Consider the following 22,133-nt stretch of genomic DNA (forward strand, 5'->3'; position numbering starts at 1 on the left):
CAGGCTCCACTCCTGACTCACCCCAATCCCGACTTACCTTTCGTGGTCGAGGTGGATGCATCGACCACCGGAGTAGGAGCCATCTTGTCCCAGCTCCATGGGAATCCCTCACTACTCCATCCATGCGCCTACTTCTCCCGTAAGCTCAGCCCGGCGGAAAAGAACTATGACATCGGGAACCGTGAACTTCTAGCCATCAAGCTCGCCCTGGAGGAGTGGCGACACTGGTTGGAGGGAGCTAAACACCCATTCCAGGTGATTACCGACCATAAAAACTTACAGTACCTTAAAGAAGCGAAAAGACTCTGTCCTCGTCAAGCCCGGTGGTCCTTATTCTTCTCCAGATTTCAGTTCTCCATATCATATCGACCAGGATCCAAAAACATCCGGGCGGATGCACTCTCCAGAATCCATGACCAACAAGAAACAAGTGAGACCCCGGCCAACATTCTCCCAGATCAGATCACTGTCTGTCCCATCACCTGGTCTGCTCCAACAGTTGTCGCCACCCCAGAGTCCAGAACTCCGCCGGGCTGTCCCCCCAATCGACGATTCATCCCTGAAAATCAACGGGTAGATCTCATTCACTCCAGTCATACCTCTCTGGGCACAGGGCATCCCGGGGCCAACAACACCCTCTCGCTGCTATCCCAACGCTTCTGGTGGCCGAACATGGCGAGGGATGTGAGGAGATACATCCAAGGCTGTAGAGAATGTGCCATGTCAAAGAGTCCTTGTCATCTACCTGCAGGAAAACTCCATCCCTTGCCCATCCCAAACCGCCCCTGGTCACACCTAGGAGTTGACTTCATGACAGACCTCCCATCGTCTGAAGGTAATACTTGCATATTAGTCATTGTAGATCGATTTTCCAAATTCTGTCGTCTGATTCCTCTGAAGGGTCTACCCACAGCCCTAGAAACTGCTGAAAACCTATTTAACCATGTCTTTCGATGTTTTGGGCTACCTGAAGACATAGTCTCGGACCGAGGACCCCAATTCATATCCAGACTATGGAAAGCCTTTTTTAGACTCCTAGGTGTGACCGTCAGCCTCTCGTCTGGCTATCACCCACAGACCAACGGCCAGACTGAGAGGAAAATTCAAGAAGTGGGGCGGTTCCTCAGGACCTTCTGTCACGGTCATCAGAACTCCTGGAGCCAGTTCCTGGGCTGGGCGGAATACGCCCAGAATTCCCTGCGGCAACCTACCACCGGACTTACGCCATTCCAGTGTATTCTGGGCTTCCAACCTCCACTCTTTCCCTGGGATGGCGAACCTTCTGATGTCCCCGCAGTGGATTACTGGTTCCGGGAGAGCGAGAGGGTCTGGGACGATGCTCATCACCATCTCCAGAGGGCAGTTCGCCGAGCCAAGGAGGTGTCAGACAAGAAGAGGATTCCTGGACCTGCCTATGCTCCGGGGCAGAAAGTTTGGCTCTCCACCAGAGACATCCGCTTGCGACTGCCCTCCCGAAAACTTAGTCCCAGATTTGTTGGTCCCTTCACCATCCTGGAACAGGTCAACCCAGTCACCTATAAGTTACAGCTACCACCACAATACAGAATTCACCCCACATTCCACGTGTCACTCCTCAAACCCTTTCACGACCCTCTGATTCCTTCCACAGAGCCTGGCCATGAAGAGGAACCCCCTCTCCCACTGATTTCAGAAGAAGGGTCCATATACAAGGTCAAGGACATTCTACGGTCCCGACGTCGTGGTGGTCATCTGGAATACCTCGTAGACTGGGAAGGATATGGTCCAGAAGAGAGGTCTTGGGTCCACAGATCCGATATATTAGATCCCGCACTCATGGAGGAGTTCCACTCCAATCACCCCGAGTTCCCAGCACCTCGTGGACGAGGTAGACCACCACGGCGTCGACGGTCTAGGCCCTCAGGAGCGGGCCCTGGGGAGGGGGGTAATGTCACGGATTGGCCAGGCTCTTCCACCAGCATCACGCAACGATCACCGTCACCTGAGTATTAACCACGCACAGCTGCACCCAATCACTTCCATTCACTATATAAGCACACACCTCACTTCAGTCAGTGTCCGGTCTCGTTCCCACGAAGCGGACTCATAGCGAGTACCTCCTGGTAGTCACTATCACATTTCTCTAATCGCTTGAACTTACTTGATCTCTGTCTCATTCCAGTCTGTCCAGTGTTCCCGGTGTCCTGTCTGTATCAAGTGTGTCTTCAGTCTGTCTTCCCCTCAAGCCCTCTGGTGTGTGCATTCGGTCTCCCTCAGTGTCTGTCATCCATCCTGCTCCGAAGAAGGAATACCATCTCAACATTACTACAATTACATCCCCTTTGTTATCCTCGTATGCTCCTCTGCTGTAATAAACATCTTTCATTACATACTCACCTAACTTGTCCGTCTGCTTCCCTAACAATATGTTACTGGATTGTTCTTGAGATATAGATTTGTCAAATGAATTAAGAAATTGCCTCTAAGTAGCCAAACATTTTGTTATGGAGCTAGTCCTTAAAAATCGGAGTATTTCCATCTGAATAATAGATATCATGTCAGAAATCCAGTTCTGGAATGAAGGGGGTAAAGGTGATTTCCAATTGTTAAGCACTAGTGTCCATACATGTTCAAATATGTTATTATATGTTATGTTATGTGGCCATATAATATATTTGAACATATATGTACATATTTGTAATACTAACGTTGAAAAATATATATGCAAGTAGCCATATTTGCAGTATTTCGAACTGTGGTATTTATTGGTTACACGCATATTTGTGATTTTGATCTAACATTGCTTCCAAAATCTCTCCATAAATTTATTAGATTTCCATGTTCCATATAGAAAAAATAATGGATATAAACATATGCAAATGAGATCAAGTTTATACTTAGATTTCACATATATATATATAAAATATGTCATATATGCAATATATATTGCAAAAATGAATACTTACATTATTTTAGTCACTGGAATTACAAATATGTCCAAATCTGTTCAAATATGTTATTATATGTTAATACGTGGCCATAAAATATATTTGAACTTATACAGTATGTACATATTTGCAGGGGCATAGCAACTGCCTCCCACACTTTTCGAGACAGACCATTTAGAAACAGGTCATTTATAATTTTATGAACGTAAGCTTTTGGACTCATTCAGATTTTTAAAATGTCTGCTATGGCCCTGCATATTTGTAATTCAAATTTTTGAAACAAATATATGCAAAAGGCCATTTTTGCTATTTTTAAATATATGTTATATACTGTATATGACGTGAATACATATACATGTGGAATAGAAATATGAACTTGCATGTTATATACAGTTGAAGTCAGAATTATTAGCCCCCCTGTTTATTTTTTCCCCAATTTCTGAGATTTTTTTCAACACATTTCTCATTTCTAATGACTGATTTACTTTATCTTTGCCATGATGACAGTAAATAATATTTTACTAGATATTTTTCAAGACACTTCTACACAGCTTAAAGTGACATTTAAAGGCTTAAGGTTAGGGTAATTAGGCAAGTTATTGTATAACGTTGGTTTGTTCTGTAGACTATGGAAAAAAAAAGATTTGCTTAAAGGGGCTAATAATTTTGACCTTAAAATGGTTGTTAAAAAATTAAAAACTGCTTTTATTCTAGCCGGAAAAAACCCCCAAAACAAATTAGACTTTCTCCAGAAAAAATATATATTATCAGACATATTGTGAACATTTCATTGCTCTGTTAAACATAATTTGGGAAATATTTAAAAAAGAAAAAAAATTCAAAGGGGGGGGCTAATAATTCTGTCTTCAACTGTATATTGCTGTAGGCTATATCTGTTTTCTATGTGGGGTAGCCCTTCTGACATATCTAACAGCAGATTTTAAAGTGATAGCGCAAATAGAATAGTTTTCCACCCATTCACAATTTGTTCTAAACATTTATGAGTTTTTATCTTCTGCTGAACAGAAGATAAAAAAAACTCAAAGTTTGAAGTTTAAACTTCATTTAAAGTTTCATAAAGTCATGAAGATAATCTGAAGAATGTTGTCAAAAAAAAAGTCATTGACTTCCTTAGTAGAAACCAAAAATACTACAGAAATCAATGGCTGTTTTTTGCCCTCAAACGTTCTTTAGTATATCTTCCTTTGTGTTCAACAATAGCAAGAACCTCAAACTGGTTTAGAACAAATCGAGGGTGAGTAAATGATGACGGAATTTTCATTTTTGGGCGAACTATCTCTTTAACCCATCGCTAGCCTGTGTATTATTGTCATACCACTGTTAGCCGCCAGGGGGTAGCAGCAATGTAAATGTGTAAAATCACCATTAATTTTCGCTCAAAATATCATAAAATGGTCCTAGAAAAGAGATGAAGGCATTACGCAGGATGTTATAAGGCCATGTTGAAGAGCAGTCTTGTTATTTGTCAGTTTAACTTAGCAGTCACCGTCTGATATTTTTATACTGAGGTATTGAAAGTGACAGGCCTAAAGCACAGCATGCACAGACTCACCAGCCAGCATGTTTCATTGATTTCAGAGGGTTTCATAAGAAATGAAAACAGTGAGAATTGTGGGTAATAGCATTCACACTCGAGGCTCTCATTCAGAGGCTGTGAAATGTTAGATGTGGTTTAAAGTCCACAAGAAATCAGAAAGTTTTTTATGTTAGTATCAGTATGTTAGTCTTAAAGGTATAGTTCACCCAAAAATGAAAATGTGTTTATTTACTTATCTTCAAGAGGTTCCAAACCTTTATGTTTTTTTTATTTTATTTTTTAAACTCTTGTTGAACGCTAAAGAAGATATTTTGATGAAAGCTGAAAACCTGTAACCATTGACTTCCATAGTAGGAAAAACAAATACAATGGAAATCAATGGTTGCAGGGTGTGTTTTTTTCCAGCTTTTTTTTTTTTATAAAGAAACTCTAAATGATGACCAAATGCTTTACATTTGGCAGTAAACTATCATTTTAAGAATATCAATAAGCCAGTGTGCTCCAAAAAGTAACAAAATTAACATTTTAGAAGACACAAACATTTCACTTCTGTCTAATTGGATCAACAATTATTACATGTCACTTCATCAAACCTTTAGACCAATCGAATGCTCTCTAGTATGTGACACATCCCAGCCCCTTCAAGACAATATATGCTTATTTAACATGGTCACCATTTTACAAAACAAAAGCAAGACTGTGGTGGGAAGAAACCTGGAAGTAGAGGATCAGAACTGTAAACATTGCAACAACATGCTGTTACCACGATTTCAAAGTGCAGATGTGGTGTAAACATCACTTTAATATCATTCAGTTAAGTTTGAATTAAACAATTAAAAGCATATTAAACATCAAACTAAATCATAATCTCTTTAAGAGTAATAAGCTTAGGTGTCCTCCTTGGCTTCAGTTCATGGCACCAGGTAAACAACGTGGGGAGGCTTCCATGCTTCAGTCTATGTAACCTGGTGAGCGATAAAACACTGCAGTCCTCTGTAGCACACCCTCGTGTTGTCTATAATAGTGTTGTCACGGTACAGAAATTTTAAAAACGTTCATTTCCTGCTAACATTTAAGCACTGTTGAGCATGTTCATAAACGCCGCGGATTTGTCATAGTATTTACCAGTGCTCAACAGAAAAGACTGTGATTGGTCATGAAGGTCATCGGTTCGCCGCTCTTCAAACAAAGATACACGGACACTAGACACTGTTTTAAAGCTGCGAAGAGATTCCTCAACAGATCACTCATCTGTGTTTGCCCTAGGTAAACATCAGTGAAGAGCGGGGAACAGATGACCTTCACGGCCAATCACAGTCATTTCTGTTGAGCACTGGTGAATACTATTGTATTGCACTGTTTAAGAACGCCTTTGACAGCGTTTATATGTTAGTGGGAAATTGACGTTATTTTTATATTTCAGTACTGAAATTCAGTATCTTTACAAGTCTAATATAGAAAAATAATCAGTTCCTTAACTTGAGTTTGATAAATGGCATCTAAAACGTGTGTTTGGGAAAGAAAACGCTAGCTAACTAGTGCCATTTCCCTTAACTTATAAAAAAATTAAATAAAAAGGAATATCAGGCCTCATTTTCAGCTATCCATTCATAACTGACCTTCGGGTCACACGGAAAGAGGTGAAATGATAAATTTCTGTCACTTTCTCTTTGCTGATAACATATACAGCCAGGTACACAATAATCCTTGTATGACTCCAGGCGATACTGCCGGGTTTCTTCCCACCGCAGCCTCGCTTTCACTTTTAAAATGGCTGCTGTGTGAAATCAGTCTATTGCTATATGCGCTTGAGCTCAACCACTCCCACTAGCAGAGCTGTGATTAAAGCGAAATGCTATTGGTTGTTTTTTTTAAAAGGAGGAGGAGCTACTCTATGTCCCGTCCTGTTTTTGAGTTTTAGCTCAAATTATGTCACACATCGAACAAAAATGCTCATTTCAAAGCACTTTTCGGGAGCTTTAAATCTCTTGGTCTTTTCACCGCATATAACGGTCACGGTATATAATGATCTCTCCATATGCTTAGAGGAAGAAAAACAAATGCTGCAACTCTCGGATGATTTGAAGTGCTTCTTTTTATCATAAAGAATCTATATGAGTAAATGTAAATGCAGGTACATTTATATATAGCCAAGTCCCATTTTTGCAGCAAAATAAAACTGTATTTATTACTTTCTGTATTATTATAGTATATATAACAGTACTATAAAGTATTAAGAAATAATAATCAACATAATGGGTGACAGTGGCTCAGTGTCACCTCACAGCAAGAAAGTCGCTGGTTTGAGCCTCAGATGGGCCAGTTGGCATTTCTCAGTAGAGTTTGCAAGTTCTCCCCGTGTTCTCGTGGGTTTCCTCTGGGTGTTCCAGTTTGAACAAACTAAATTGGCCATAGTGTACAAGTGTGATTGAGTGTGTATGGATGTTTCCCAGTACTGGGTTGCAGCTGGAAGGGTATCCAGTGTGTAAAACATATGCTGGATAAGTTGGCGGTTCATTCCGCTGTGGCGACCCCTGATGAATAAAGGGACTAAGCCGAAGGAAAATAAATGAATGTATATAAATCAACATAATTTTATACAGTGATCATATTTATTTATTTATTTAATTATCAGTGTAATGAAAAATGTATATTTATATCTTAGCTTCTTAGCGTCTTTCAAAAAATGCAAAAATCTTAATGCAGGGTTCACAATATTTAATAATATTACGACAGTCACTGTGAAATTAAAATTGACACTATTTACACGGTTTGCTTAAATTGCAATTTCTGAGGTCAACAATTAATCCGCACAAGTTAATCCACAGAATATAAGTGTTTGTCTTTGTAATCTTTAATCAAATCTGAAAATGTGCTTCTGCTCTGGACTGGCACACTTTCTCAGTTTGACGGCTTGAGCAGAAAATCCCTGACCGAGATCTTCTCCAACTGTTAGTTTGTTGCTTGTTAGAGTTGGTGATGAGGAGCACTGAATTCCTATTAAAGTCCTATATTCAAAGTTCCCTTTCAGTTGGAAATACACTATTGAAGTAAAGTCGATAAGAACTTCAGGTTCACACAGGCTTTAATTAGATGCATGACATCACGGAGAAGACAAAATTATTAGCACTCCTGTGATATTTTATTCATTCATTCATTTTCTTTTCGGCTTAGTTCCTTTTTTAATCTGGGGTCGCCACAGTGAAATGGACCACCAACTTATCCAGCATATGTTTTACACAGCGGATGCCCTTCCAGCTGCAACCCATCACTGGGAAACATCCATTCACACTCATTCACTAAGGTCAATTTTTAGCTTACCCAATTAACCAGTACCGCATGTCTTTGGACTGTGGGGGAAACCGGAGCACTCAGAGGAAACCCTTTGCCAACACTGGGAGAACATGCAAACTCCACACAGAAATGCCAACTGACCCAGCCGAGGCTCGAACCAGCAACCTTCTTGCTGTGAGGCTACAGCAATTGTGATATTTTAATTCTTTTAAAATATTTCTAATATAGTATTTTAACGAAGAGACAAATTTTCTGCTTTTAAAAATTTGCTTGAATTTCAGTATGACAGTACAGAATATTTTCTAGCTTGTAATATACTGATATTCAGCTTAAAGTGCGATTTAAAGACTTAACTTGGTTAACTAGTTTAACAAGGCAAGTTATGTTAATTAGGCAAGTTATTAAACAACAGTTGTTTATTCAGTAGAAAACAGAAAAAAATATTTCTTATTTCTTATATTTCATTTTAATTTTTAATTCCAGCCAAACTAAAATAAACAAGACTTTCTTTAATCAGGAAATAAAAATATAAGAAATACTGTGAGAAATATTTTTGTTCTGTTAAATATCGCTTATCAATTTCTCTCTGTCATTTCGATATGTTTGAAACTGGTGTATGTAAAAGTTTCTTTGCTCATGTTGGTTAAGCTGTTTTAATGGACAAAACAACAAAACATTAGGGATCATTTTGCAGATACCGATAACTGATAACTCTTTATATTTGGATGCCAAAAGCGCGTTGGTCAATTTGACAGGTGAAACCGAACTGTTGTGGAGCCTTAACTAAAAATTAAACATCAGGGATGCAAAAAAGTGGAAAATTTGGATGATACCGATAACCAATTCACTTGATGTGAAAGGCACCAATATATGAATGGCAAGCACAACATAACCAGCAGAAAAAATCCATAATGTATTCATTTTTATGTTTTATTTTCTTATTGGGCTGATGATATTAACACTAAAAATAATACAATATTGACCGATACCAATATGCTCTGCCTCACAATTAAACATGCTAGCAGGGCTCGAAATTAACCTTTTTTCTTGGTAGCACCGGTGCTCCTAACTTAAAAAATGTAAGCGCACCAGACAAAATTTAGGCGCACCCACCAAAAATTATGAGCAGCGTTACTGCAAGTTTTATTTGAACAGATTTATTATATTTGTAAGCAACACTGATCAAAACTAACAAACCAAAAATAATCTGCATGCGCCCACCGGCCCTGCATGCACAGCTTGACATGAATGAGATGAACGAAGTTAACGATAATAACTTTGCTGTTCTCATGGGTGGTGTCTGATATTGCACAGATGATATTGCCATATAACTTATTATTCGCATACGTCGACTTAATCGCAATCATGGCCTTTTCATGAGCTGCAATTTTTAATCTCAGTGAATACAGCGATGGTGAACGTGGTGCCAGTTTCACGACTGACAGCATCGTGACGAATAAATGAAGGATTAAATAACGTCAAAACATCTCGTGCTTAAAATGTGTAGATTCCGTTGTAAACGCTGTTACCTGCAAACTCCGTCCCACTGGCTTTACAGTGAGAGGCTTTAGTCTTTTTCATAGCGGACTTCAACCCACTGGAAGTCTATCCACTTTTTGAAAAGTCTAACTGGTGGATTAACATTCAACACATGATCACTAATAAGATGTGCCATTATTTGTAACTTTAGGTGGTTTCTAAAACAAAATCTGTCAGTGTTGTTTTCATTCTCTCGCATACAGACCTTTACATTTTCGCGGCTCTAGCTCCCTGTCACCTGAAGACTGAGTGATTGACATCTGATATTAACCAATCCATTCGCATTCTGTTCTAGAGTAGTGGGCCAATAAGAAGAGCTTGAAGGTGGGCCAAGCATTGCGGGATTTGTTTACTGTTGCAAGTTGAAATTACATGTTTGTTTTAAACCATTCCTGAGCGCTGCGTTTGCGTTGTTTGGTGCAAAGATGCATTCTGCTTGAATTTCTCCTAAATACGCGCATGCGGTGAAAAATTTGCAGCGAAAACTGATCGCACGGCAAGAGTTTATGCACTTGCACATATGCTCCCAAATATATTTTAAGGTTGCATATATAAAATTTCTGGCGCATATGCGACCAAAACAGTCGCAATTTCAAGCCCTGTGCTAGTCTTTCAGTTGGGATGTTGTCTCCACTATGACACAATATATCATGTTAGAGTGGCTGACTGTAGTATTGGTAACCTAGTAACCAACAGTAAACAAAGCAAGCCAAATGGAGACACACGTGTAATCACGTGTAATGTGTGCTACGTCAGAGTTTATTCAGAAAATACGTTTCCATCTCCCATTATTCGCATTTAAGTCCTTTTTAAACAAATCCTAATCCTCTTTAAGTGTACATATAAACTTTTGACCGTTAAGGAATCTTTTCCAATCCATCAACAATATTTCAAAAAGCGCATTAACACTAATTATGATTGATAATAGTACATAATATGACCGATTTAGTGATTATGTCAAACATATTGTGTTAAAATCAGGCTGATATTGTGTTGCCTGAACAAAAGCTTCTTCATATCTTAACATATGAAATGGCAGCTGATAGGATTTCACCATCGTCGAATTGCGATATCGATTTGATTTTCGATGAATTGCTCTGCCCTGTTCTTGATTCTCTCTCCATCATTTGTGTGTTTCTCTCAGGTTCTCACTGTATCTCTGGATCTTCATATCTCAGCGGATCTGGCAGTAGTAGCCAGTTGTCATGGTAACGGCAGAGCGCAGAATCCCGTGGGATTGTGGGATTGTGTGTTGTGCTTAGGCTGGCCAGCGTTTGACTGCTTTACAATTACAATTAAACTCGCGCTTGACTTTCATGCACACCTTTATTTCACTGCACAACCTGACCGGGAGGAACTGTGTTTTGCTCTGGAGGGGTCCTTTCCCTGCTCAGGAGAAAGTGTCAGTTTTGTTTTAGATATCTCTAGTGAAATACAATGAATTGAAGAGACTTAATAATAGTCTTAGAGGAATATAAATAGGATTTAAAACAAATTGAGGAGACTTAATAATAGTCTTAGAGGAACATATATAGGATTTTAAATGAATAAACAATATTTAAATATTAAATAAAATTAAAAATAAAATATATAGATATATAATCTTAAATGTATAATTTCTACAGCTGTAAATAATAGTATTTTTATTGTTACAAACAAATCATTTTAAATATCCAAATAAACAACATCATTAAATATTATAATATAAAAATATTTTACTATAAATATATATATATATATATATATATATATATATATATATATATATATATATATATATATATATATATATATATATATATATATATATATATTAAAAAGAACATATATTCTATTTCAATAATGACTGAATATATATTCAATTAAAAAGACAACTTTACATTTTTTATTTAATATTTAATAAAATCAACAATTAAGCTTATAATTAAATTAAATTTTTATGATTTTTTATGTTATAATATATACATTTTTATACTTTAATAATAATAATAATAATAATTATAATTATTATTATTATTATTATTATTATTATTATTATTATTATTATTATTATTATTATTATTATTATTATTATTATTATTATTATTATTATTAACATTATTATTATTATTATTATTCCTTACATTTATATTGTGATTTTCTGGACACTCAGTCCCCTTCACTATACTGGGGTGTTAGGACCCACACAGACCACACGTTGAGTCCCCCTCACTAACACCACTTCCGGCAGCAACCTAGCTTTCCTATGTGATCTCCCATCCAGGTACTAACCAGGCGCGGCCCTGCTTGGCTTCAGTGGGCGACCATGTGAGAGTTGCAGAGAACTAGGTGCCGACTAGCGACTTTAATCTTGTTAAATTAAAGCACAGTCAATGTTGAGATCCTTACAGAAGGAGGTTTGCTGTCAAGGAGAAATCATTGAGACATTAAAGAGATCATAAATTTTCACAATCACCTATAGAAGTAGGAGCATCCGCGGACAGTGTTGTGGCTGAAATAATCTTGGCTCTTTTCATTGCCAAAGTCCTCCAGCGGGTCTGACCACAGCAGATCACACATGGGGCCAAACGCCGGAGGCTCCTTGAACCTGTCCAGCTGAACACAGAACCACCAACACAGAGACTGTCAACATCATCAACAATAAAAAATAATAATGTGTGATAACAAATCACAAATCAATAAACTAATCAGCAACCAGTGGTGGAAAGACTACTGAAAAACCAGACTCAAGTAAAAATACTATTACTTGCTAAAACAAAACTAGAGTAAAGGTATCTGTTTTAAACACTACTTAGAGTAAAAAGAACTCTTCTAATAGTACTTAGTAGTTAACAGTGAGTATTACACTGTGAAGTACATTATTCCACTTTATACCCTGTTGATTAAACATGTAGCTTACATCAGTGACATTTCTTTTAAGGGTGCTTCTTAATGTAAGTTAAATTGTTTTACATCCATGAACTATACATTTAAAATGGGAGATTAAATAAATGTGAGATGAATGCACTTATAATAAGCAGACAGTAAGCAGGTTGATGGGTTCACATGTGAAGTGAAAACTTTGTAGTCTAAAAATCTTAAAAAGAGAGCAAACATTTAGCAGTACTGATATGTTAATACATGGAGTTTGTGTGTGTGTAAAAACGTAACCTTCTGTAGTGCATTTAGTGATGATTTAAGGCCATTTGGTGATTTGATCAAATAGTCATACTGTAAACCACAGGTTTTCAAACTGTGGGGCGCGGCCCACCAGACATTGAGGCGTGCACTCGAGTAAATTATGATGACGATTTTTATGCGTTCACTAGAGGAAATAATACGATTAACGTTAGCTCCACAGCTAACTATCAGGCACCTGTAGAGTTAATGCGTTCCAGTAAAATATATACAAATAAAATGGACCCGCTGCTTTTTAAAACGAATGACAGTGAATGAATGAAAGTCAAACCGGTGAGTCGGCAAAAAAAGTGCCCTTCTGAATCAAACCAGCAGGATGCCCTTCTGGATCTTTCACTTACTTCACTTACAGACACTACTGACTATGTTTACATGGACATCAGTAATATTATTTGCCTAAATCTGAATGAGACAATAATATAATTATGTGAAGTGCTTTTTGAATGTTGCGTCACCAGGCTATTCATGTCTGCAGAGGCTCATGTAATTTTGGGTGTTTCATCTTTAATTTCTCGACTTTAACTGCAGTTTGGCAGTTTAACTTTCACTTATGAACATTTCATTCATGCCCCCGTGACAAACTGGGGTATTAGACGCGAATATGAAGTACTGGTGGAAGAGTGTTGCTTTTATTGATACCGCACGTCGAATGGAAAGAAAAAAAACTTCCGCATTTCGTGATGTGTGTGTGTGTGTGTGTGTGTGTGTGTGTGGATCTTGTCACAAAATGCGGTAAAAAGTCCTACATGACAGTAATAGTTTGATTGCGGTGTTTACTTCAATAATGCCACTAATATATGCATACCCTAAGTCTTAAATCCATTTCAGTTTAGTTCAATTATGACTTTAGTCAGATTAAGGTAATCAAAAATCACTGTTTACATGGTAGACTCTTAATCAGAGTATTGTCTTAATCATATTAAAATCGTATTAAAGTATTGTTGTCCATGTAAACATACTCAATGTTCGAGGATTGGAAGAGGATTTACGGTTAGTCGTGTCAGGAATCCGACCCCAGATTAGCATGTTGTCCTCACAGAAAAAGGCTCAACCATCACACTGAATCAGGTAAGCTATATATTTACAGAACTGATTATTCTACTTAGCAGTGTTAGGGAAACTTACTTTTAAAAGTAATGCATTACAATATTTAGTTACTTCCCAAAAAAGTAACTAGTTGCGTTTCTGTTATTTTGCGTTACTTTTTTTTAATCAAAAACTAGCTTTTTTTCCTTTTTAAAAAAAGAGAAGCTCTGCAATTAAAATTACTTAGTAAATGAAAATTCCTGTGAAAAAAAACCCAGAATTACAGTCATTTGAGTATTTGCAATTCGTTACTTTGTTTTTGTTACTTTGTAATTTTTTTTTCTTTATATACTTTTTATTTTGCTTATATTTCTGCTTTTTGGACCCTCTGGTGATAAAATTGACATTGCAAATTGTCTTTCAGATAAAGCATATTAGAGTGGAATTGACAAAAAGATGGTTTTGCTTTATTTGTACACAGCCTGTATATCACTAAAGAAAATACAGCAGAAGCATAAGGTGAGATTTAGAGAAGATCCATCAAACATCTGCTGGCAGAGCTCAGCCTTAAGTCTAGAGCATTTGAAATAGGCCCAGATTGCTCAGTAAGGACTTTCTGAAAAGGAGTCTGATATATATATATATATATATATATATATATATATATATATATATATATATATATATATATATATATATATATATATATATATATATATATATATATATTGGACACATCACCATTTTCCACAGAAAATATATTTCTAAAGGTGCAGTTAACTTGAAATTGTTTATCAGATGTCACTAACTAATGTACTAATGTAATTGTACATTACTAATTGTAATTGTACATTGTACTAATGTAAGATGTCACTAATGTAATTAAATTAAATGAGAGAGGAAAAATTTGAACATGTGAAGAAAGGAAGGTGTAGAAAAGCATGGAAAACTAGACATCAGCTGAAATTTCTCAGTAGTTAGAAACAGAGCTTCAAGATGATGAAGATGAATCCAGGGTGGACATTTTAGCAAGACAATGATCCCAAACACAGCAAAGGAAACTCTCAGTTGGATTCAGAAAAGAAAGTAAAGCTGCTAGAATGGCCCAGCCAATCTCCTGACCTGAATCCAACAGAAAATAAAAACTTAAGACCAGAGCTGATAGACGAGACCCACAGAACCGTCAAAAGAGTTTTTTTTAGGGGTGAATGGATGAATTGCTCCATTCTTCACACAGAAACCTCTTTTCGTTTGTATGTTAGAATTGTTTGGGTTTTTTACCAAAATCTGGGTCAATTTCATGTCAACATTTTAAATTAACTCCTTTAAAATTAAATTGAACAGGAAAAATCTGTATGCACAGTTGATATATATGCAGAGGTTGCTATAATTCCTGCCTATGTTTTTATATAAGTCAAACCCACAAAATAAAAGAGCATGAGAGCAAAGGCAAAGCTTATTAATATTCAAAACCCTTCCAAGTAAAAAACAGCGATTTCCATTGTGGGGCAAATCATAGGCTTTCAAATGGACTTGTAAAACCATTTCTGGAGAATGTTTGCACTTATCTAAGCCACTTAACTTCTATGTAGATATCAGAGAACAATTTAAAGGAACACCACGTTTTTATTATTATTCTTTTACAACTCCCCTAGATTTAAACTCTTGAGTTTTTACCATTTTTGAATCCATTCAGCTGATCTTCGAGTCTGGCAGGAGCACTTTGAGCTTAGCTTAGCATTTAGCTTAGCTTTGCTGTAGTAGGCTACCCTGACTGCAGTGGGTAGCAATGATATCATGCAGCATTTTTCAGACCTCCACAGTACAGCAGGGAAGTTGTTTATTACGCCAAAATGAGAGTAGTTTCAAGCCATATCGTCCTAGATAATACCAACTTTTCATGTTCTGCCAGTCTTAGCAAACAATGTAACTACAGATGAATCAATGCTTTAAATAGGAACGTTATCAAACTCTTTGGTCATTTTGAGCGATATGCTAATCTGTTTCAATGATCTATGCTAAGCTAAGCTAAAAGTATTTCTGCCAGACCCAGAGATCGTCTAAATAGATTAAAAATGGTAACACTCCACTGTTTACTCTAGGGGTGTTGTAAACTGAGCCTATTTCCCCCCAAAATGAGCCCTATAAACAATGATTCAATGCATTTTATATAAATGTTTACTATTACATCTAAAATTCATGTCAGTTAAATTGTACATTTTGGACTGCACATTATATTGCACAGTCCAACACTGCGGCTCACCCTCTTGATGTCGTCTAGCGTGTGGATCTCAGGAGACAGACCACCATGAACACACAGAAACTGCTGATTCATCAGAGCGGCCAGAGGCAGACAGTCGAACGCATCCATGCATGCATCGTACACCTGCTCCGAGTATTTGATTTTACCTGAAAGGAGGAAAGACAGCGATCACACACCTGCGCACAGCTTCTGATTTCACAGAGGGTCTAAAGTAATGTCACTCTGGCGCTTCTTCTGAAGGGCTGATTTTCTCTGTATGAATCTCATTTGTACATTAAGCTCCTGCATTCATTTGCACTTTGCGAGGACACTGAAGGAGCGATGTGTAAGTGTGTGTGTGTGTGTGTGAGAGACAGGCTGTGCTGTGTCAATCTCACTGCTTCAAATCTACCAATCTGTTCAGCCACATCACTGCAGCACTGAATCTCTCAAATGCTGGCTCACTAATGACAGTGGATCAGTCAACTTGGAAAGTTTCTGACATGTCGTAGTGTGGTAATGTGAGAATACAGATGTGCTTTAAGTGGAGACTCAGCACTGGATGTGACGATCTTCTTGAGCCGGTTTAATTTATAGTCTACTCTAGAGGTAAATTAGGTGAATATAATACCACAAAACAGTTTCATTTTTTGAAATAATAGACTGAAACAATGTCGGCTTTGTATTGTAAAGCATTTAAAATGCTAATATTTTTATGCAAATATTTAAAAAATGCTAATATTTTTTAAATATAGTTAATTTATTTTATTATATTTTTTAGTTGCACAATTCAAGTCAGATATTTATGAAAATGTTCAATAATATTACAAACTGTAACGTCTTGACTCACTCAGAAAGGCAAAAGGATCGCAGGATTTATCAAACACAGATTTATTTATAAATGCTCACTTAAAAGGACATCGATATTACAGGAACAACAAGAGTGATGACAAGACACAACTGAGAATACCGGATGAGGAACTAACTGAACACAGGAACTTGAATACACAGGAGATGATTAAACTGATTACATACAGGGGTGAGACACAGGTGAAACTGATGAACATAATGACATGGTGGAAAAACAGAAAAAAGGAGCACATGGGGAAGGTCACATGGAGAAAACAAACGGAACACAGGATCTGACATTAACACACACGCACACACAAAACTAACACAAACAAAATTAACACACACTATTAACACACACAAAATTAACACACACTATTAACACACACAAAATTAACACACACTATTAACACACACAAAATTAACACACACTATTAACACACACAAAATTAACACACACGCACAGACAAAAAATACATATATATATATGAGGAGTTCAGATGCAAAACCCTCTAAATCCATCAGACCGCTTTTCTTGTAAATGAGCATTTTCTGTCAGGCTCCTCTGATTAGGTTCAGAAGTTTCATTTTATATGTAATGAAAAGGTTATTAGCTAGTAAATAAAATACCCCTTTTTCAAAAATGTCACTTTAGACAATTCTTTGGTTTTTAACGACTTAGATTTTCTTTTGCGTCAAAATCAGCTAAATCCACTTGTGCTTTTTTTGCAAAAACCTCTAAATCCACCTATCGGGACAAGACAGTATAATCAGTTAAAAATCACTAAAGATGCCATTGGAAATTATTTTACCAAACATAAAACACATTACACAAACTGCCTGAAATACATAAATACATAAAAATTAAATACATAATACATAAATCTGTCAAGTAAGTGGTGGTTTATTCCGCTGTGATAAACCAGGGAAAAAGCAGAAGGAAAATGAATGAATGAAATCTGTCAAGTAAGTGCTTTAATCAATAACATTAAAACTGACATTAGTTAAATCTTAACTATCTGTTGGCATTTCTGATATTTGGGATTTAGATGTAAGTAGAGCAATGTAAACTTTGCAAACATTGTAAGCTAAGCTTGTTAGATTCAGATAATGTAGTGTAAAACGTTATGAAACATTAATATCTGTGCATTGTCCATTAATATAAAAAGATTATCAGACGTACAGTATAGGTGTTATGAAGTAATACAAATAATGTATAGTTTTATTTATCTTTAAAAAATAGCTTAAATTAGCAAATAAAACACAAGGTAGGCCTACTGGGCAAAAAGGGGATGCCTCTCAGATAATTTTAGAAGCTGTCATTCATTTATTCTCACCATACTTAAGGTCTTGGTCCCTTGTTTATCCTCATAGCATCCACGTGGGATAAAAGAACGGTAACTCTGTCTTTTGTGAAACGCAGTTGCCGTTTAATGTGTCGTAAATCAGACTCATTCAACGTAGCGTCACTGTGCAAAAAAAGTTATGAATGCATGCTACACTTCCGACTGTACATTGTGTTTTCTTTTTCTTATAATGCACAGAGTTGTGAGGTAAAGGACGCTTTCATTTGCCATTCACTGACAGTCAGACAGGCTCATCCAGTTCATCAAACTTCATCTTTTAAAATCGAAATCAAAAGCGGAATAAAACACTCCCCTCATAAAAGCCGTCGTATCAGTGCGCCATTACATTGAAAACATATGATTCGCTTTGCGCCTTCTGATTGGTTCTCGGGATATATCGCTTTTGCTGTTAAAGGCAAGTGGCGATTGGCGGCTTTTGCCAACAAACTGTTATTTCTAAATGCGCTGACGCTGCTGTTAGGATCGTTTGAAGCATACATATTTGTTGATGGTGTACTACATGCCTAAAACATTCACTCAATGTCATTATCTTATTTTTGGCGGAAGTGGCGTTTAGCGGCATTTGCATCTGAACTCTTCATATAAATAAACAAATGCATAAATAAATAAATAAATAAATAAATAAATATATATATATATATATATATATATATATATATATATATATATATATATATATATATATATATATATATATATACATATATATATATACACACACATAATAATATAAACATAATATTAAAATAAAAATAATAATAAAAAATAGTGTAGTATAATAATAACAATAATAATAATAATCATCATCATCATCAGTATTTATTAATAATAATTGTAAATAATTAAACATTTCTAAATATATATATTGTTGTTAATGATATTAAGATACTATTACTAAAACATGGACATATTAATTATGTGTGTGCGTGCATGCATCTTCTGTCAGTGTGCCTTTTTATGTGTGTTGAGTTTGTACATGTGTGTGTGATCTGTCAGAGTGTGTATGTGTTTGCATGTGTGTTATATTTTTTTAAAATTCTATATTTTTTTATTAAATCCAAACATGGTAAGGGCCGCACTGAGTGTTGTGAATAAAGTCAACGGCCGTACATGCACATTTAAAAAAGAATTATTAAATGGAGAAAATAAAAGTGTATTAACAACTGTAACATCTCTTGAACTTCATTAAACCACATTTATCAAAATAGCAAGGTTTTACATTTAATTTTAATTTGGACCACGATTGTGTCACAGCAGCTTTTATCTCTATCAAAACATGAAGGTCTCTAACCAATATAAGCATAAAACAGTACAGTAGGCTAGCATAGAACAGTAGTCTACTTTAAAAACAATTTCATATACAGAAAAACTTATAATAAAACAAAAAGCCAACAACTGATATACCACATTGTAACAAGCAACAGATGGCTTCTGATATTGTATTATTAAACTTATTCTTTTAGCTTTAAAAAGGCAACCTGATCATGAAATGATCCATGCCAACTGTCGATGCCTACAACTGAACTTGTGGATTTCAGAGGAAAAAAATAAAGCAATATATTTATAAGTGGCCTATTATAGATAAATGGTAGCCTATATAAAAAAATAAATGGTACTTTTATTATTTCGATTATTTTGCTTCAAAGGACACTTGTAATATATGAATAAATATTTGAATAAATATTCTGTTTCCCAACCTTGGTTGAACAACTTGGTGAACCACGTTTTTTTGCCATTGCGCTAGTCCCAGAAATATTTTACCTTGTTTACATTAAGCGTAATGTTGTGCTAGCGGCTAAATTAGAGAGCAGGGTGAAGCGCAACAGCACCACCTGTGTTTCAATATTGTAACACAGACCTAGGGCTCTATTTTGACGGTCCATGCGCAAAGTACAAAGCACATGGCGCAAACGCATTAAGGGCGTGTCGGAATCCACTTTTGCTATTTTAAGGACGGAAAAATCTGCTTTGCGCCGTGGCGCATGGTCTAAAAGGGTTGAGCTTATTTTCTTAATGAGTTATAGGTGTGTTTTGAGAATAAACCAATCAGAGTCTCATCTCCCATTCCCTTTAAGAGTCAGTTGTGTCGCGCCATAGCACATTTGCTATTTACATGGCGGACTTTGTAAGTGAAAAAACTGAGCATTTCACTAGCAAGAAAACAATTAAACAGAGCATCTGCAGCGCGAGAATGAGAGATGAGCCTCGTCATTGTTTACTTTCACTTTCACTCTCGTATAATCTCGTATCGAATAGGGAAATTTCTTGTACGCACAGACATCCATTAGCCTATACATAATTTAATTTAATTTAATAATAATTAAATTAATTTCGTTTGTTAAGCGCAAAGATTTGTTTCAAAACTATTTCTAAATTCAGTTCTAATTTCCAGCAAACGAATAAATGAACAATAATAACGAAGTGTGTAAAAAAAACTGAGTTATATCCAAATACACATGCTGTGCCCCATATGGTCTAAAATCTGACAGGTGGGCAAATCTAAGCTTGTTTTGAATAAAACAAATATAAATATGCATATAATAAATATTACAGCGAATAATAATAACATTATACAAAAGCAAATTGTTATGTATAAACTGAAAAAGCCCCCCCGAGATAAAGAAGACATGAAAGTATGGTTTTTATATTTATGTGGGCTAAAAAATAATATGTTTTGTAATATTTTAATCCTTTATATTTATATCCTATATCCTTAATATTTTAATTCATTTTAATTCTTTTTCATTTGTAAAGACATTTGTGTATTGCTGTACATTCTGTCTGTATTAAGCAATTTGTAAGCGCTGGACTTTAGACTGGCTTTGTTCTGGTCCATAGAACAGTCTATTAAAGTTTCTCAAAAGAGCAACGCACCAGCAATGCGCCTCAACACGCCTCTTTTTTAGACTAGAACGCCTATGGGTGCACATATGAGCGCAAATGCATTTGCTATTTATATAGCATGGCGCAAAATGTCAAAACGACTCTTGCGCCAAGCTGAAACTAGCAAACAACATTTGCGTCGCGCCTTGCGCTGCATTGCGCTGGGTATATGACAGGCCCCCTAATATTTAAAGCGAGCGCGGGCCACTTGAACTTCATTACCAAAACTTGTTGTCAAGCCTGATTAAATGTTTTGACGGGCCGCATTTGGCCCGAAGGCCTTGTATTTGACACATGTGATATAAAGAAATGACCATGTAAAGGTGTTTTTTGTTCTTGTTGTTTTTTTTCTTCTCTTCTTTCAGATTGAAAATTGTTGATACTGTATGTCTGTTGCTCCCCTCCCCCTGTTCGTTCGTTCGTTCGTTCGTTCGTTCGTTCGTTCGTTCGTTCGTTCGTTCGTTCGTTCGTTCGTTCGTTCGTTCGTTCGTTCGTTCGTTCGTTCGTTCGTTCGTTCGTTCGTTCGTTCGTTTGTTTGTTTGAATGTCTTTTATTTTGTTAAACCAAAGTCAATAAAACGTTGATCACAAAAAAAGTGACCTAAGTTTTGCAAAAGTGACCTTAGTATTGAGAAATGTGTCCTAGCGTCTATAAAAAAACGGTAAAATACTGTTATTAAGACATTATGTGTGTGCGTTTATGTGTAGTGTCACAGTATGTGTACATGTGTGTTGCACTTGTGTGAGCATGCTTGTGTATATGTGAGTATGGGTGTTCATGTGTGTGATCTGTCAGAATGTGCAGATGTGTATGAGTGTGTGTGGTGCATGTGTGTGAGTGTGTTTATACATGTGTGTGATCTGTAAGATTGTGTCTGTGTGTGTATGTGCATGTGTGTATGATTGTCTGTATGTGTGTTTATGTGCATGTGTGTGAGTATGAGTGTGTGTCTGTGTGTGTGTGTTTGTACATGTGATCTGTCAGAATGTGCAGGTGTGTATGAGTGTGTGTGGTGCATGTGTGTGAGTGTGTTTATACATGTGTGTGATCTGTAAGATTGTGTCTGTGTGTGTATGTGCATGTGTGTATGATTGTCTGTATGTGTGTTTATGTGCATGTGTGTGAGTATGAGTGTGTGTCTGTGTGTGTGTGTTTGTACATGTGATCTGTCAGAATGTGCAGGTGTGGATGAGTGTGTGTGGTGCATGTGTGTGAGTGTGTTTATACATGTGAGTGTGATCTGTAAGATTGTGTCTGTGTGTGTATGTGCA

General features: G+C 36.5%; 1 protein-coding gene across 5 annotated transcripts in view; it reads right to left on the reverse strand.

Annotated features, from left to right (window-relative positions):
* The window catches only part of ppp3cb (protein phosphatase 3, catalytic subunit, beta isozyme), a 104,202-nt gene that overhangs the window by 22,114 nt on the left and 59,955 nt on the right, over window positions 1-22,133 (reverse strand). For all 5 annotated transcript variants that reach the window (XM_056471971.1, XM_056471969.1, XM_056471973.1 and 2 more), the window contains 2 exons: window positions 15,785-15,930; window positions 11,774-11,913 (listed from right to left, as the gene is read on the reverse strand). In XM_056471971.1, coding sequence (XP_056327946.1) covers window positions 11,774-11,913; window positions 15,785-15,930 — 286 coding nt within the window. The remainder of the gene's footprint in view (window positions 1-11,773; window positions 11,914-15,784; window positions 15,931-22,133) is intronic.

The sequence above is a fragment of the Danio aesculapii genome, chromosome 14 (genome assembly GCF_903798145.1).
Source record: "Danio aesculapii chromosome 14, fDanAes4.1, whole genome shotgun sequence".
In the NCBI taxonomy this organism is placed as follows: domain Eukaryota; kingdom Metazoa; phylum Chordata; class Actinopteri; order Cypriniformes; family Danionidae; genus Danio; species Danio aesculapii.